The 18459-nt window shown below is 31.7% G+C and overlaps 1 protein-coding gene across 1 annotated transcript; it reads right to left on the bottom strand.

Moving 5' to 3' along the window:
* Positions 1–1596: 1596 nt before the first annotated feature.
* LOC143057177 (long-chain fatty acid transport protein 2-like) lies at positions 1597–17616 on the bottom strand. The gene is made up of 10 exons (XM_076230434.1): positions 17177–17616; positions 14654–14764; positions 13780–13989; positions 12606–12761; positions 9051–9175; positions 7024–7215; positions 6218–6317; positions 5113–5317; positions 2906–3003; positions 1597–2176 (listed from the first exon to the last, which is right to left on the bottom strand). The coding sequence occupies exons 1-10, from the start codon at positions 17544–17546 to the stop codon at positions 1866–1868; spliced, it is 1878 nt and encodes a 625-aa protein (XP_076086549.1). The 5' UTR covers positions 17547–17616; the 3' UTR covers positions 1597–1865.
* Between the last annotated feature and the right edge of the window lie 843 nt (positions 17617–18459).

Genomic DNA, 18459 nt, shown 5'->3' with positions numbered 1-18459 from the left:
CAATACAAGCAAAACGGACCATACATATGATGTCTTTTCCCTGTGAGGACGTCATTTCGAAAATCTAAGATGACCGCCATGATCGGATGAATTTGTTTCGTGGCTACCCCTAATATGATTACATACACCTAAAGGCATGTTCTTACAAGGTTGCATGCTTGTGTCACCATTTGCATGATTTGTGTGGTAAGCTGTTTAATTATAGTGTGCCTTTTCAATATACCTTTTTTGTCTTTTTTTTTTGTTGACTAATCGACTTGCTTTTAACTTATTCTATTGCTTAGGGACGTTAAGAATTTTCCTCGGAGTTTGATATTTTTGTTTTTTACTTTGTATTATAAATGATGATAAATATTTGTCATTTGGAAAGTCTGAAAAGCACTTTATTTTCAATGGATGTAGAATAAGACTATGTTAGCTGTACGTCTGAAGGACTTAATCATGCTTATCACGATAGTCACTGTAGTCATATGGTGATATAAACAATCGAAATCCTATGTGTTTTTCAACAATCATTCTGCCTGTTTTTGTTTACATGGCTACAACTGCCAATCTACATATTCTATAACTTGATATAACACATGATCATTGAAATGACATATTAAAGATTTAACATAGTCTTATCAGTTTATCAACTTATTTTACATAAAAGTACAGAACCTTAATATAAAAACACTCGTGCAAAGCATTTCTTTTTTACACTTCTCATGTCTAATTGTTGTCAGTGATGATGTTATTGGGAAAATTATTTTATGTAAGCTTGAGGGAATTAGTAGCTTTTTATTTCTTGTTTTTGCAAAGAATAATCCAAGAGTTTGTTTTATTGATATTGTATAATGAATGTCAACAATAAAATTAAATTCAACAAAAAGGAATGTGTAGTCGTACGTTTAGGATTAAACATTTTTTATTTGATATTTCCACCAATTACACGGATACATTCAAAAAGTCGTAGATAAATCCCTGTAAAACTGACGAATGGATTGTGATGATAATAACAATCGGAAAGTTGGTTATTCCTACTTAAACTGCTATCAATGAACCACCTGGACAGATGAATTAAAGGAAAAGATAAAGCTATAACATTAAAGGTTTGGTTTTAACAGAAAGACTCTCTAGATTCATGTGGTATGTCTGAGTCGCGTATATGTTTCATGTGTCTAAACCAAACATCATGTCCTATTAGTATTATAATATCTTCTGCATTTGTTTGCACCTATCTTAAGTAAGGAATCTGATGTTCAGTAGTTTTCGTTTGTTGATCTGTTCATAAATATTTCCCGTTTCTCGTTTTATAAGACAGCTGGTTTCCCCTTTTGAATGGCTTTACACTAGTCATTTTTGCGGCATTTATAGCTTGCTGTTCGATGTGAGCTGAGGCTCCGAGCTGAAGTCCTTACTTTGGCCTATAATATTGGTATACCATTAAAAATGTGACTTTGATGGAGAGTTGTCTAATTGGCACTCGTAACACAACTAGTAGATAGAAATGGCACTAGAAAGCGCTGATTTGGCCTAACAATGGACGTGAAATATGAACAATGCAGCCAAGTTGGCAAATTTTACATAACTTGACACTACTATTTATATGTAATATAATTAATTATTTTTTATTATTTTTTCCATAAAAAGTAAAACATTGTAAAATAACATTCATAACGATACAAATGTTCTATAATTCCTAATTAAAACAAAAATGAATTAGTCAATCTTAGGTAATTTAAACGTTGACAACTGTTCTAACATAGCAAGCTATATATTGGTAAAGGAAAATACTTAAAATATATCAATCAGCGGTATATATTATTGTTTCAAAGCTGATAATAGAAGAGAAATGTTTTCTTTTATTATTTTTAAGGATACATTTAAAGTTTGGACTGTAGCATATGATGATAACTTCCCTTATCAAGAGGCACATATGTTTTTGCTTCTGTTGACAAATAATACATTGGGTCCGGTACAATGTTTGGATCAAATCCTTCCTTCATCAAGTCTCCTTTTAGATTCTTGAAAGTTCCCGTTGTTCTCATCTTTCTTTCAAACCGTATTACAATAGGTCTTGCATATTTTGGTAATTTTTGTTCCAAGTGGTTGTATATGGCGTTTAACTTGTCGACACTTATCTCTTCGTTATCCTTTAATATAATAGATGCCATCCCAGCTCGTCCGTCATGACCTGTTTGTTTTACAATTATAATCTCATGTTTTAAATATTTCAGGGTAATTTTAAAATCATTAGTTATGTATACATGATACAATAATAAAGTAATTGATTTCTGTATTGCGTCTCTACTCAAAAGTTTCATCATTTGAAAATATTTCTTTTCAACCTATAATTATACTTTGTAAGATTCGCAGATTTTTTAAAGATTGCTGACCTTTCTATTTCAATTTCACCTTTGAGTCCAGTAGTTTTGTTTATACATTTTTATTGCACGAGAGACATAACCTTGGATACATATCATTCATGTTGTATGGGTGTGAACTGACAAAAACAGTGGCTTTAGAACGGTAGATTACATCTTAACATACGAAAAGATTATAATATTCCGTTCGGAAAAAAATGTATGTTTAAATAGTATGCAGACACGGTTGTATACTGTTGTTTAGATGATTCCTTGTAACATTATAATGCTTTTTGAATGTCATGTCATCTCATTTGTCTTAATCCAAGGTTTGATTTTTTTCTAATTTCTTTCGTTTAAAGATATTAATGATTTTAGTTTTGACCCCATTGAACCAACATGCAAAAATGCCACAAAAAAAAAAAAACCCCGATGCGAATACACAGTAATTTAGTTTTAGGTGTAACAGCGGGAAAACTAATCTGAAAATATCGATCATTGATTTGCTAATTTGTAAATTATATCAAATAGATAAATTCAGAATATGATATATATCTTACCAGGGACGGTTATACCATAAACATTAGCATCTATTATAAAGGGTAAAGTGGTTATTATATTGGCAACTTCTGTTGTAGATACATTTTCACCTTTCCATCTGAAATTGATAACTTAAAATCATATGATGAATCGATTATATAAACGTACACACAGATATGTACGTAGTGTCGTTTTGCTGTTGGGGTGTACAACTCCCCGGCAACGTCCACATTGTGTTTTTGATAAATGTATGTTTATTTGTATCCATTGGATGATTTAAGCCTTTTACAACAGATTTTTATAGTTTGTTCTTATGTTGTACTGTTACACCATTATCTCAAGTTAGGAGGATTGGGATCCCGTTAACATGATCGACTTCCGACACATTATGTTTATATGTTCCTGTCTCAAGTTAGGAGTCTGTAATTTAGGAGTTGTCGTGTATTGCTGTTTTTCTTTCACCTTTTGGAGGTTAAATAGGCCGTTAGTTATTACGTTAGTTGTTACATAAACACAACGCTGTTGCAGACCAAAAACAAAATCAAGGACGATATATAATCGAGAGGCTGGAGTATTTATTTACCTTTCATTCTGCAGAAGAATCAATTTAAAGGTTCTTGATTCTTGTTCTATTGTTCTGTTGCAATTAGTTACTGCTGTCTATGGTAATTAACATCAAAACCTTTCTAATACTTGATGTCAGTGGCTTATTATTTATTGATTGAATTGGAGATACACCGTCTGTTAGATTGGGAATGCCTAGCGGACAGTAACTTTTAGCGATATACTGAGTAAGTTGTAATTACACGTGAGAGGATTGGAAACTCCCCCTTTTTGTAAATAATTGTGATATTTATCAATCATAAAAGTAATTTCTTAGGTTTTATTTTTATGAATGTTGAATTTGTTCAGATGAATCATTTTTATAAAATCTTCATTAGGAAACCCGACATAGAAATCAATTCGATTAAAAGTTGACAAAGTTAAAGAAACCAAATTATAACTAAATGGAGTGGGTCGGTATTTATCTAACCTCCTAAAGATTTATAGAGATATGATTGGTTAAAGGACTACACGTGGTGGCTATGTATATTTGATATAGGGTGCCCTAACCATTATAGGGTTATTTACCATACATGGTTAGTTACCATATGTGATAAGTAAGGAGTTACTTCCCTTTCAAAACAAAAAGATGCAACGAACCTGTATAAAAACAACACGGTGTTGCGGTAAATTCTGAAAAGATTCCACAGACCACGCAAATGATGATGAAAGGTTGAAATAAGTTCATAAAACTTCATTAAAGCAAACAAGTTGTAATTGTTGGCATAACGGAGTTATTTTCCTTTCAAACAAAACAAAAAAGAAATTTGAAGTATTCAAAAGTCGAAGAAATTGATACATGTAGTGAACGATTGAAATAAATTCATAAAACAAATTTAAAGCTAAACAGTTTTTATTGTTGGCATTTACTTCCTTTATAGACACATAATTGGAACTAGGACCTTGAAACTTAAGTATTATAGATCTAATTTATCTGATAAGCCGCTGGTCAAAATACAACATATGAAGATAGTCGGTAAGATAAATTCGTTAAACGGTGTGCTAGTGACCTATTACGATAGATATGGGGGTCAGTAAATTCCATATATATCGTATTATGTCACTAACACTTCATGTAACTAATATCATATATACCGCTAATGTGTTATTGCACTATCATATTTTTTTAAGATTCTTTTGTTTCAATTTTTCTTACGAGATGTACGAGCTTTGTCTATTAAGTGTTCAATTGCCATGTGTTGTTGTTGACATTGTCTTTTACTGTTATAGTGATTAAGATAATAGTACTATGTTGACTGCTGTCTCCTTAATTTTTACATTTGTACCTACTAAGTATGACATCTGTTTGGTTTGCTCTCACATTGGTTTCAATGTAATTGGATTTTACGTGACTGTTATACAGGTGAAATGATAAGCTAGCCATAAAACCAGATTTAATCCACTATTTTCAAACATACGGAAATGTCAGTACCAAATCCAGAATATTACAGCTGCATTCCATTTGATTGGTATGTTTGAGCTTTTGATTTTGTCATTTTTTAAGTAACGTTTTGTTTGAAATTTTCCCTCGCGTTCAGTATGTTTATTATTAATTTAATAGCTGTCTATAAATACAATGAAAAGGTTCGTTTATTTAATAAACAGATTTTTTTAAACTGCTTACCTGAATGTATCACCAACTCGGTCATGGAAATACAAAAAATAGTCTTTATCTAGAATCATAGAGTCACCAAAATTGAAGTAAGCATCCCCTTCTTTAAACACGTTACGTACGATCTTTTTCTCTGTCATCTCCATGTTACCTTTGTATAAACCTCTTTCTATACTGTTTATTGCTTGAATTCCACATAGAAATAAGCCGGGTTCTCCTGTACAGTTAGAAATATAAACCAAAAAAACATTTATCTCATAGTTAAGTTATATCCTTAAAAATGGACAACTGTCATTGCTGAAAATGAACAAGCAGGATGATGCTACATACCAAAAAAGCAAGCTATCAGATGCCGACAACAAAAATATTTTTGGGCATTCTATATGTAACAATGTTTAACTTTGGTAATTTGGGCTTTACCCATAAATCTTCACCTAAAAGAACACATGATTACGCAAAAAATGTTATGACAGAAGATTCATGTTTAAAGAGATAAACTTCACTCCTTAAAATTGATACGCCATCTTCATCTTGAACTGTTCAATCTATATACTATATTTATCTTGGACCGTTTCTGAACTAACAACTTCGTATACTATCTTTATCTTGAATTCATATCTTAACTATTTAAATGGTACCTTATGTTCCTGTTAAATCCGTGTTAGAACCACGTGAAGTATGATGTGATGTCAAATCTAATATGATAAACCATATATTTACGCATATTTCAGATCAGTTGTGCTCAAAACCATACAGTAAATTCGAAAGAACAATTAACCCCCAAACAATCCTTTCATGAGAAACATGATGTAGCACGTCAAGGAACACAACGATTTTGGTATATTGATATAGATAAACTACGTGTTCAACATAAAAAAAACATGTTAAAAATAGAAAAAATAAAACAAAAATACAGACCTCCAAGGTAAATTCAAAAAGGAAAACACTTTCAATCAAATGAACAAATGAAAAAGAAGCAACAAGTTCATAATTTTAGAAAACGATAGATATGATTTGGGTTCTGTGCTTTTATATTTTTTAATCATCTCTGAAAAACTTCGGATATTATTTCACCCAATAGTCTTACCACAAACTATACTTTTTATACAGTAAATACCTATTTGTACTTGCATACAACGTCCTGACTTGTCACGTAGTGGTATGGCAGTTACAACATCGTATTTCACCAGGAATTTAGGTGAAGGATCCAATCTGTTCTAATGAAAATAAATTAGGTGAAGTTGGTAAAAATACATAATGTTTAACGTTTGCCGATGCCAACGATTTATATGTCCATCATGTACATACTGTTATAGATAAATGAAATATTTATTTCATATTTACTTTTTATTCAGGTTACTGTGGAATGTTTTGTTATTGCAATTTTTCTCTTTGCCGTTTTTATTTTTTTCAAAACATCCATTGTTTTGTTCTTCGTTAACTACCTTGCACGTAAAAGACACTCTTGTAGATGTCGAAAACGAATAGGCTGATGCCACTACAAGGCAGCACTCGCACTTTCAAAGTGGAGAGGGATTACTATAAGTTGTAATACCATTGTTTCCAATCCTCTACAAACAAATATGTTAAAAATATTAACTTCATAGAGGTGAAGGATTTTTTGGGCACCCATCGCCCTCCTTTTTTTTCGCAAAATCAGCATACAATGTAAAAATGATATAAATCTACATTACATCCTATAACATGTATAAGTCAATTAAAATGTGTATAGTCTATTGATATTATTGTTAGTGATTGTAATTTACCTGTGCTCAACAACGCAATAAAAACAACTTAAGAGTTACCGCACAGTACTGAATCGCTCAAAGAAAATTTACATCACATAGAACAGGACTTAGTATGTTAATATTCAAACAATATGATTGGCTTTCTCCGCATGCAAATACTTATTATAACTCTTACCAGTAATGGGGATATTCTACCAACAGCGCCTGGTCTGTTACACACATTTACCACTGCACCAGTGCCCTCGCTAGCACCAAAGAATTCAACAATGTTAGGTATTTTAAACCGAGTCTGTAGTGGAGTCCAAATATCCTGTCGCAATCCATTTCCAATAAAACTTCGTACGTTGTGAATTCCGTCTTTTGGATGCTGTAAAAATAACTCGTATGCTCTCGATATGTAATTATAGCTCAAATTGATAGTTTTCAAGCTTTCATTATTTAAAACAGCTCTACAAAATCAAACTTGTTTTGCTTTATATGTTTTACATCCTTATAATATATATATTTTTATGTTTTTCTAGACATACAAATTCATTTGAGGATTATTTCGATTTCTTTTTTTTTTTTTTTTTTGCAATGGAAGTTGTTGGAACGATATGCTGTTCTCGATACTAAGACATTCAGTTTTTCATAGACATACAAATTAAAGATACTTCCTTTTCTTAAAAGCATGTTGACTGGTGATGTTTCATTTTGTCAGTTTTTGGGGACTTCTCCTGTTTGAACTTATCGTTGGATGCGGTAATTTTTGTTATACATTATTTAGAATACTAGTATTGTGTAAATATTACAGTTGCTTAACTCCTTAAGAACTTGTTTCCGCTAAAAACTTAATGTCACATTGTCGAAACATAAAATTCTTAATGACGTTTTATATATAACATTTAGTGAAACATTTATACCACGGAAAATGGACATAGCTTTGAACAGTCACTAGGTTATTTTGCGTCAAAAATTTTCTTGTTGCTATTGCGGATACTTTTATGGCTGACTAACTAGCAGTATTGGTTTTGCTCAATGTTGAAGACCTATAGTTGTCAACTTTCATGCCATTTAGTCTATGATTGAGAGTTGTCTTATGTGCAATTATAACACATCTTCATATTATTATATTTAGAAAATCGTGATTTGTATATTTTTGCAGTGCTCCGATAAGTAAAGGCATCTTATTTTGTCTGCTGTTCAGTTTTAAACTGACTTAGGTTTAAAAAAAATGACCGCTCACAGAGTTGATTAACCAAGACAGATTATGTATATACCTAGTCATGATTTTTTTATTTTGTGACTATCGTTGTTTGCTTCTTGCCATAGTTACTTTCGGGTTGTTTTTTTTAAGATGCTTAAATAAATCTCGTCTAGTGTATCTTGTTTTATTATTTACTCATTTTTTGTAATACCATATCTCATTATTTTCTTATGAAAATTGTTTACTACATCTCAATTAACAAAACTGCCAGAAATTCGTCCTCTGTATTACCATTTTCAACGTTAATAGCCATCGTAAAATGTGCAAAGGATAACAGCTGTTTGTCAAATTACTAGTATAAATTATACAATATCCGATATGACTATCGAGTGTTATCAAGATAAACATATATATCATACTACTGCTAACTTCACAAATATTGGATACAAAACAATGATATTATATGTAGTGAATACAATTACTGTCTTCTCCGTGGGTTGAACTCCACGATTGACAACTCATTAGAGTTACTTTTTCTAGAGCACAACTTGTCAATTATGGCTGTCGATCACATTTAATAGAAATTCTCGTATGAACCGAATAAGCTATCATATGTATTAGACAGCGTGAGATCTTGAACGAGCAATAACAAATTAAGTCACAACGAATTTTGAAAAAGAATAAGATGATTTCTGTAAATACCAAGGGATTTGTTGCTTGTTTTTAGATAATATATTAAATTCTTTCAATTTAAAAAAAAACATTTTCTTTCTGTTTTGTATATAATATTTGAGTGTCATGTTAACTTTGTGTTTTAAAAAAGAAGATGTGGTATGATTGCCAATAAGACAACTCTTAACAAGAGACCAAAATAACATAGAAATTAACAATTATAGGTCATTGCACGGCCTTCAACAATGAGCAAAGTTCATACAGCATAGTCAGCTATAAAAGGCCCCGAAAAATCAATCCAAACGAAAAAAACGGTTATAATTTGCAAGATTACATTAATTTACCTCTGGTACGGCTAATACATATCTACACAATTCTCCAATATACTGAACAATTGTCACTTTATGTTTTCTACAATCTGCCCAAAAATTGTGCGCAGAAAACTTCTTACGAGTTAACATTGAACAACCTGCAAAATAATTGATATGTTAAAAATAGTCGGTCCACCAATAAAGAATTGAACATGCCATAAATTATTAAACTTCAGTTTATCATTGCATTAAGGTTAAAGGTTGATCCTGTCAAAAAGATGAACAAATCGCATAAGTCAAACATAGCCATAGAAGAAATCTTGAAAGGACACAAGAAAAAGGTAAAGTATTACGAATTTGACGACTGTTAAAAAAGAGTAAAATAACAAAAGTACTGGACTGCAAGAGAAATTCAAATAGCGTAAATCAGGATTGTAATTTTCCTAAAAGGTTATCAATATCTTTTTTGATTTTAAATTATCTTGATTACATTAGAAAATCTTATTAAACTAACGTCTACGGGGCCTCAGTGGCTTAGAGGTGTAAGCAGCTTATTTTCAGAGATCACTTGTGTGTCAACTAAGAGGTTGTGAGTGGGAACTAAAGTCGTTGCGCAGTGGGTTCTATTACAATCTTTATTGACAAGGGTTGCCAGTTTTCCTCCCAAAGTTGGTGGATATTTCTGAAAGATACGTCTTCTTACCAGCAATACAGGCTGTTCGCCATGATATGACAAAGACTAAGAATATTGCGTAAAACAGCCATAGAAACGCGTACAAATAAAATATTCTACGTTTGTGTTTTTTTCTTCAAAGGATCGAATATCATGCAGCACACTAAATAATCCCATAATTGTTATAGAAAAGGTTGATAACTTATAAGGTATATTTTAACAAAATCTAAAATTAATACTATTTCCTTAATTCTCATATAGGAAGCCTTACTTCAACAACTATAGTTTCAAATTTACAACAGAATTGAACGTTTTTATCATATTACCTAACATATTATCCCAATTCCATTTCAAGAAAAATTATTAAAAAAAGGAGAAAATAATCTTCAAGGATGTGAAGAATAAATATGAAATGGCAGACTTTTTAAAATCAGATATACAGACAAAGCATGTATTTTCAAACTTTATAAAAATCGGGACAAGTAAGACTATAGTTATAATTGAAATAGGCAGACACTAACAGATTGATTTTAGTAAACAGATTATGTCCCTTTTCTAAATTTGTAGTTAAAGAGTAATTACAATTCACCAAAAAATGTAACAACTCAATGGGTTGAGGCATATTTGTTTCCAGAATATTTCAGATATTTTACCATCTTCAATAAACTTTCAGACATTGAAAACTTCCATCTCATATTTCGAAGTAATTATTATGATATCAATAAATGTGGCCTAAAATGTATTTCAGAAATGTACAGGTTCAGACGTTCACTAAATGAAGTTACAATTATATAAAACTGTACCTCCTCAGTCTTATAGATAGAAGGGAAAATTATACAAAAAAAAATATAAATTAGAAATCAATTTTCTTATTTCTGTTTTGTATTGATATATTTAACATATATACTAACATTTTATTTGCATATGTTTGATTATAATGATTAATATTTGTATTTTGTTTTTGTGTTGATGCCAATTCATATTTTAAATTTTATATCAATAAAATCGAGGACGTTTGACTTTGACATTGACTCTGCTAGTAACTTTTCTGTTTTTCCTTAAAGGCATTGTAAAAAAAGTGAAATAGTATGGGTTTTTTAATAAATCGTAATAACAAAATTAATAAAAGACATTTAAATCATTTACCAACTTCAGATCTAAGTTGGTCATTAGATTGGCAGCTTAAGGAAGTTAACGATTAAATAAAATGTCATCTTCTTTGAATTGTTTTAATATCAAAGTAATATAATCACTATAACTTACAAAATAATGAAATGTTTCCAAGGCATTTGTCACGGTTGTATCTTGCATGCTTCATTATATTTTTATTACTTTTAGTTTGTGAATTTTTGTAATCGTTAGTCACATGCACATTGAGTCAAAGACGGTCATGGTTTACAGACATTTTGTTGCATAGTGTACATACGATATCTTTGAGGTAAAAAAAATTCCATATATATCTTATTATGTCACTAGCGTTCTGTGTAGCGAATATATCTTACCGACTATATAAACATTAAGACTTGTGGCATATCAAAGTGATCAAGTCTTTTCGATTTTTAAAACTTTCTTCTATTGGTCGTTAGCAAATGCCCATATAACCACTTCTAAGCTTTTACCTTGTTGATGAATATTCCGTATCAACTTCACAAATAATACACGATGGTCTTGATGTATAGATTCTGCGTACTGATGTTGTTTATCATCTTAACAACGTGTTTATAGTTCTTTCATTTTTCTTTGTTCTATTATTAATATTACTTTTACTGTTGAATGGTTTTATGTGATATCCGTTTGACGTGGCTCGGTACTTTTACATCTCGTCAATGTGTTTGTATTGTCTTTCAATTTTTGGTGTCGTGCTTTGTTTATGCGACTTTTTGTATTTCTTTGGTTCTTATAACGTAACTCTGTACTTTAAAAGATCCCGTCAGTATGATATTGTTCTAGTTTATGTCATTATGATATATTTCTGAAATAATATAAGCTCAACATTGAACTATTATTTGGACTTCTCAGGATATCCACACATCAGCTGCCGCACATGTCCATTGCATTACAAGATTGTTCAGTGAAATATTTCACAATACGTTGAACCATAAACGTCAAAATCATTCAATCGCGTAGTAGAATTTACTATTTGTGGATTTATATAAATTCTATATAGAAGTTTTGGACTATTTTCAATCTCGGTCTATTTCTGAAATTTATTCTTACATACTTTTGATTTTTTTACCCTGTATACTAACATTGCCTATGTAAATTTTAAAATTGTTTGTTTGCACATTGAACGACAAATTTATGTGACGTAAAACATTTTCTGACGTCAGACACTCAAATCAATGAATGTGTTTGTAGATAGAAGTTTTTGTTTTCTGTTAAATTGTTTCTTTTAAAATTGTTATACGATGATGACTGATGTACTCATATTTTGACTATTTATTTATTGTGTCTGTTTAGTTAACGCATCAATGTAAATATAACGGAATTTGATGAGACTGTCATCAAAGTTAGAGGGTTAGCGCTATAAAACCAGGTTTAATCCACCATTTTCTACATTTGAAAATGCCTGTACCAAGTCAGGAATATGACAGTTCTTGTCCATTCGTTTTTGATGCGTTTTGTTATTTGAAATTGCCATGTGATTATGGACTTTCCAAATTCATTTTCCTCTAAGTTCAGTATTTTTGTCATTTTACTTTTTAATGTGTATTCTAAATTTATTGCAATTCCCCCTCTGTTGTCCAGGCGTAACATTACAGATTTTTTCTCTGCGATGTTTATATATATGGAGGTATGCACGAAATAAACCACGCCTACTAACCCAGTATCAAATACACACGGTCAGTACGCGATGGCTTTTAACCAATGGTATTTTTAGAAATGTAAAGGTCAGATAACAGCATTTAACATACCTTCTATGGCTGCACCCAACATTCCCACCAGTCCTACTCCATGATAAAATGGAAGCACGTCATATATGACGTCATCTGGGGTAACGCCCATTATTAGAAATAGTGCAGCCCACTGAATAAGCTTTCCCTGCCTAGCGATTGCTGCTTTTGGTAGCCCTGTCAAATAAAAAGGTCGCAATCATTTTCATTTAAATAAGACTGTAGAACAATACTCAAATTGAGGTTTTATATTTTCATGATATAACATGTTCTCTTAGAAAACAAAATACACCTTCATTGGTTTTTTTGTTTTTTAAGGCAGGAAAATTTGACACTGTAAAACAAAACCTTTCTCACCTAAATGAGAAAAAGAGATAAATTCAGAATTTACAATATATGCTCTGGTGAAATGAAAATGAAATATGTTCACTAAAGTTAACAAATTGTGCTACATTTCCCAGCTTTATGTTGTACTTTCGTGTAACCAAACTGTAGTTAGTCAACCTAGAAGCGCAGTGATTGGAGGTAGTGATATGTATTGTTTATGTATTCGTCAGTACATAACAGCAGTGTGTATCTTTACAATGTAAATGATAATCCCATTGAGATATTTGCCTGAGATGTATTTGGCAAGGCTTTCAAATTTTTAAAGTGACGAAGTTCATGGATACCATATAAAAGCTCAGTTGACACGGCAATGCTACTATGTGACTTCAATGTCTAAACAGAATAATAAAGTACCAATGCCACACATGATTGTTTACACATATAGAAATAAATAGTGTATTTTTTTCATATAAATAGGCTTTGAATCAAAAGTTAAAAAAGGGATGCAGATGAAGGATAATGGCCAAGACGCAACAACAGAAATTTTCAATTTGATATCTTGACATTTTAAATTCAACTGTGTCTCCTATTTTGTTTATAAATCAAAAGTTGAGCTTCATATTAGAATGATTCTTAAAATAATCTTATATAAAAAAGAAGATGTGGTATGATTGCCAATGAGACAACTGTCCACAAGAGACCAAAATGACACAGACATTTACAACTATAGGTCATGGTACGGCCTTCAACAATGAGCAAAGCCCATACCGCACAGTCAGCTATAAAAGGCCCCAATTCAATATGACAATGTAAAACAATTCAAACGAGAACACTAACGGCCTTGTTTATATAAAAAGAAGGTTAATACCTGTTGTTCCAGATGTGAATATATAACAAACAGGACTATATATATCAATATGACTTCGAACAGCTGTACATATATCTGCCGGTGATGACTGCATCATTAAACTGTCCCACGACTGGAAACGACTATCAGCACTCGGTGATGGCCCAATGAGATATACTGGTACGCCAATTGTATCCACTATCTCATAGACGGCATCATAAAGATCCTCCCCTTAATGATATAATTCATATGTTAATTACAAAAAGAAATATGTTTACAATCATTTTAATGGCTTTTTAAAATATAAGCTCAACATTGAACTATTATTTGGGCTTTCAAAAGTATTTCTCAGGAAACAATGCAGGATGTCCACACATGTCCATTGCATCACAAGATTGTTCAATGAAATATTTCAGAACAAATTTCTGAATGAAGTAAAACACCATTGCATTACGCTTCGTATTCAGAGTGCTCTTATAACATGTAAGTACCACTACGATTGTTGTTAATATTTATGACATTGACCAATGTTTTTCTGATTTAGCTAAATAACTGTCCATATGAAAATAATGATATGGGTCCTTTACAGAGTCGTCAAAAATGTAATGACATGACTGACTCGATGTAACAGTCATGATAGACATCAGTAACGGACATCCAGACCATCATCATACAGAATGAATATATAACAACAAATATTTACAAAAGATTGATTATCTTCACGGAATAGAATGTTGTTATTGACAGTCGTGATTCAAAATTGTTTACATGTAGCTATATATAGGGTAATGAAACAACAAAGAACATGAAATATCAAATGTGTATACGAACACTGTGGTGTCAGATTGATAACTGCGGCGACTTTAACCTGTCCGCTTTTCAGTAATGAACTTACCTTGACCTACAATGACAGCTTTCGTATCAGTAACATCTATAGCGTTGATCAGTGTTTCACCTCGAACGTTTGTATTCAATAACGTTGCTATTATACCCAATTTTGATAAACCTGTAGATATTAAATGCATGTAATGTCTTTGAATATGAAGCATAAATGTACAATGCAAGGGACGGTTACAAGTCATATGTTACTGTTTTGTGACCTCATATTACTTAGTACTTGAATATTAATATTTCATTAATAAAGTTAAATCAATATAAATTTTTTTATCTTTCTATGCTTGTATTAATGTTTGATGTGTTTCCCCGGGTTTGTTGTTTCTAAATCAATTGATGATTTTTGAACAGCTGTAAACTACTATTTATGTCTTAATGTATGTGTATTTGTATGTGTTTCAATGAAATGTATTGTCGTAATTATTTAGGGGCATTATGTTTATGGGTCTTTGCGTCCGTTCGTCCGACCGTACGGTTGTCTGACCCTCTTCAGGTTAACGTTTATGATGAACTGATAGTCCAATCAATTTGATTTGATACTTTGTATGCACATCTTTTCTATGAAATGATGTTTGTAATTTTAATGCCAAATTAGAGTTTTGAGCGGGTGGGTCACATAAACACATTCTTGGTCATTTTATTTTAAGATTCCTTTACAAACACTTGTATTAATAGAAACAATAAAGCAAACGAGTTATAACAGTTGTTGACGACTATTTCCCAGAAGGAGATCTATTTTCGAAAAAACTAAGGATTTTTTTTATCCAAGGTATAGATTACCTTAGTCGTATTTGGCACATCTTTTTGACATTTTGTATCGTCAATGATCTTCAACTTTGTACATGTTTGACTTTATAAATATTTTGATATGAGCGTCGCTGATGAGTCTTATGTAGACGAAACGCGCGTCTGGCGTACTGAATTATAATTCTGGTACCTATGAGTATTATTTGACCAGGTATGTCTTTTTTATCCTCCTTGAGAAAACGCATGTCTTGTTCATTGAAATATCATTTTCAAGACATTTCACAAAAAATCTGTCTTTTTTTTCTGCATATTTACACTGATAATGTCCTGGCCTTGAAGGCATAAAACTTTGCTCAGTGCTCGGAGCACAAAAGTCATGCTTGAAACATGAAATCCAGCAATTTGATTGGTGTACAAAAATCATGCTCGAAAGTTTTATGACCGTGAGGCCTGAAGACTTGGGTTAATCAAGCCAACGATATATCAAGAACATATTAATTTGAAACTTAAGCTTTTAACAAAATAAAAAAGTTTTTTTATCGCCCCTTTGGCATTGTGCTAAATATCATATCAAAAATTGAGAGTTTACAGAAGTATTCCACAATTTGTCAACACTGTCAAATATATAGGGATTTATAATACAGGAATTCGAGGAAATGTAGATTTAGTTTCTAGCTGTTAACAATGAAATATTTTTAAAGAACTTGATATTGTATCATCTGTCTATTTTCGTATTGATTTATATAGATATTCGTAAAGGTTATACCAATCCCGTGCTTGTATTTCCTATCATGATTTTCTTGATAGGGGGTTGCTGCACACAAGGAAGCTATTAAACCAAGAGTTCCTAATGGTGAAGTTGAAATCATCCCTTCATAAATTTTACGGACGCCATCATGCGTTGGTTGACAGTTATGGAATAACCGTTTTACAGATGATATCGAATATATTCCTTACGTCGTAACTACAATCCCTTTCCCTTTCATGAATGTGACCTACCAAATTTGACTATTTAAGGATTTCTTACAATATAAGCAACATGACGGGTGCCACATGTGGAGCCATATCTGCTTACTCTTCCGGAGCACCTGAGATACCCCAGTTTTTGATGGGGTTTGTGTTGCTTATTCTTTAGTTTTCTATGTTGTGTCATGTTTACTATTGTTTATAGATATACGAAGATGTGGTGTGAGTACCAATGAGACAACTCTCCATCCAAATAACAATTTATAAAAGTAAACCATTATGTACGGCCTTCAACACGGAGCCTTGGCTCACACCGAACAACAAGCTATAAAGGGTCCCATCACTACTAGTGTAAAACCATTCAAATGGGAAAACCAACGGTCTAAGCTATATAAAAAACGAGAAACATATAAATTGCACAAACAAACGACAACTACTGTACATCAGATTCCTGACTTAGGACAGGTGCAAACATTTGCAGCGGGATTAAACATTTTAATGGTACCAAACCTTCTCCCTTTTCTGTTTGTCTTTTTCATTTTTAGCCATGGCGGTGTCAGTGTACTTTCGATGTATAAGTTTGACTGTCCCTCTGGTATCTTCCGTTCCTCTTTTATACCATCAGTTGTATTTGAGATATAAGAGATATTGGCAAAGGTTATACAATACATTGTTCATTTTATTCGAGCGTCACTGATGAGTCTTTTATAGACGAACGGCACTTTTGCGCAAATACAAAATTTCAAATTCTAGTATCTACGATTAGTCTATTTACTTGGAAATATGTGAATAAAATTAACATTGATCTTACCTAGAAATGTCCAAATAAAATCTGGACTGTTGTGAACCAGAATTGAAACTGAATCCTCTTGTTTTAAACCCCATTTGCTAACTATATTTGCTACTCTGCATGCCTGAGTGTTTACATATTCATATGAGTAACATCTATCTTCATATATTACATAAGTCCGCTTTGGAAATCTTTTGACGGAAGCTTCAAAGTGATCAATGAGTAAACGATTGTTCATGATATCGTCGTTTACCTGTTGTCCTACGTTCTTCAGTTTTTTCAATGTCTGTATATCATACTTTATCCAGGGAAACATGGTTCTCCATGCTAGGAAGGATAAACCCGCTGTCCCTCCAGCCGCTAATAACGCTCCATCTCTAAATGTCGACATTATTCGGACAGTTTATTTACCATCTACGAGAACGAGAGTGAAATATGTGCACGCACCAAATATTTGGGCCGGAATTTGGGTCGCTGTAAAAAGTGCAAACTATTGTATAAAAAATAGTAAGATGACTTTAATCTTCAATTGACAGAACTGGTCCAAACGAATAAGTTATAATAATGCTATAGAATATAACTTAATTGTACTGTTGGTGATATTGAATATTTTTTAAGTGCAGTTGATGGTATGTAAAATCACTTTTAGTTAGTGTAACATGTATGTAACCTAAAAAAAAAACTCCCATGATGGTTTACGTTTAAATGAAAAATATCTTTATTATGATTATTTTCCTAAATGATGAATACTGTATATAATAATTGAAATAGAATATAAAATAACTATTTTGAGAGAAGAAGAAAAACTGCAAACTATAATAATTTATCTCCCATGTTTTTGTACATGTAAGAATTTGGTACCTTTTAACAATGCTTACATTTTTAAAAATAACCTGCTTTGACAAATCCCCAAATACGTTCACGCATTCTGTGCATAATAAACAGTGAATAACGAAACGCAAGTAATTATTGAATTGGTTTTAGGACTGGAAGCATTTAAGATCGTAAAACTATACGCCGAAAAAAAACAGATATTTTGTCTGATTAATGCATGTATTTATATTTTGAATATAATCCTTATCCAGCTTTTTCATTTCATAAAAACAAAATTGACGAACGTAATCTCTGTCAAGTTTAATTTAATTTGAACGTATAGTTTCAGTGCAATTGTCAGAAAAATAAATTCGACAGATACACGCTATGACATCGGTTATTGTTAAAACCGTAAAAATTGATAATACATAGTGAATTGGGATGAATAAACTGACATTTAAAGAATTATCACTAATCCACGAATACGGAAG

The sequence above is a fragment of the Mytilus galloprovincialis genome, chromosome 13 (genome assembly GCF_965363235.1).
Source record: "Mytilus galloprovincialis chromosome 13, xbMytGall1.hap1.1, whole genome shotgun sequence".
In the NCBI taxonomy this organism is placed as follows: domain Eukaryota; kingdom Metazoa; phylum Mollusca; class Bivalvia; order Mytilida; family Mytilidae; genus Mytilus; species Mytilus galloprovincialis.
Note: the sequence above shows the minus strand (reverse complement) of the source record. Positions and strands in the feature narration are given on the sequence as shown.

Excerpts from the sequence above, each read along its gene's own strand:
- LOC143057177 (XM_076230434.1), bottom strand. The coding sequence starts at position 17,546 with ATGTCGACATTTAGAGATGGAGCGTTATTAGCGGCTGGAGGGACAGCG. Across the intron at positions 13,990-14,653 it reads AGCTGTCATTGTAGGTCAAG|GGGAGGATCTTTATGATGCC; the intron begins GTAAGTTCATTA and ends TATATCATTAAG. Across the intron at positions 5,318-6,217 it reads TTGTATGCAAGTACAAATAG|GAGAACCCGGCTTATTTCTA; the intron begins GTATTTACTGTA and ends CTAACTGTACAG.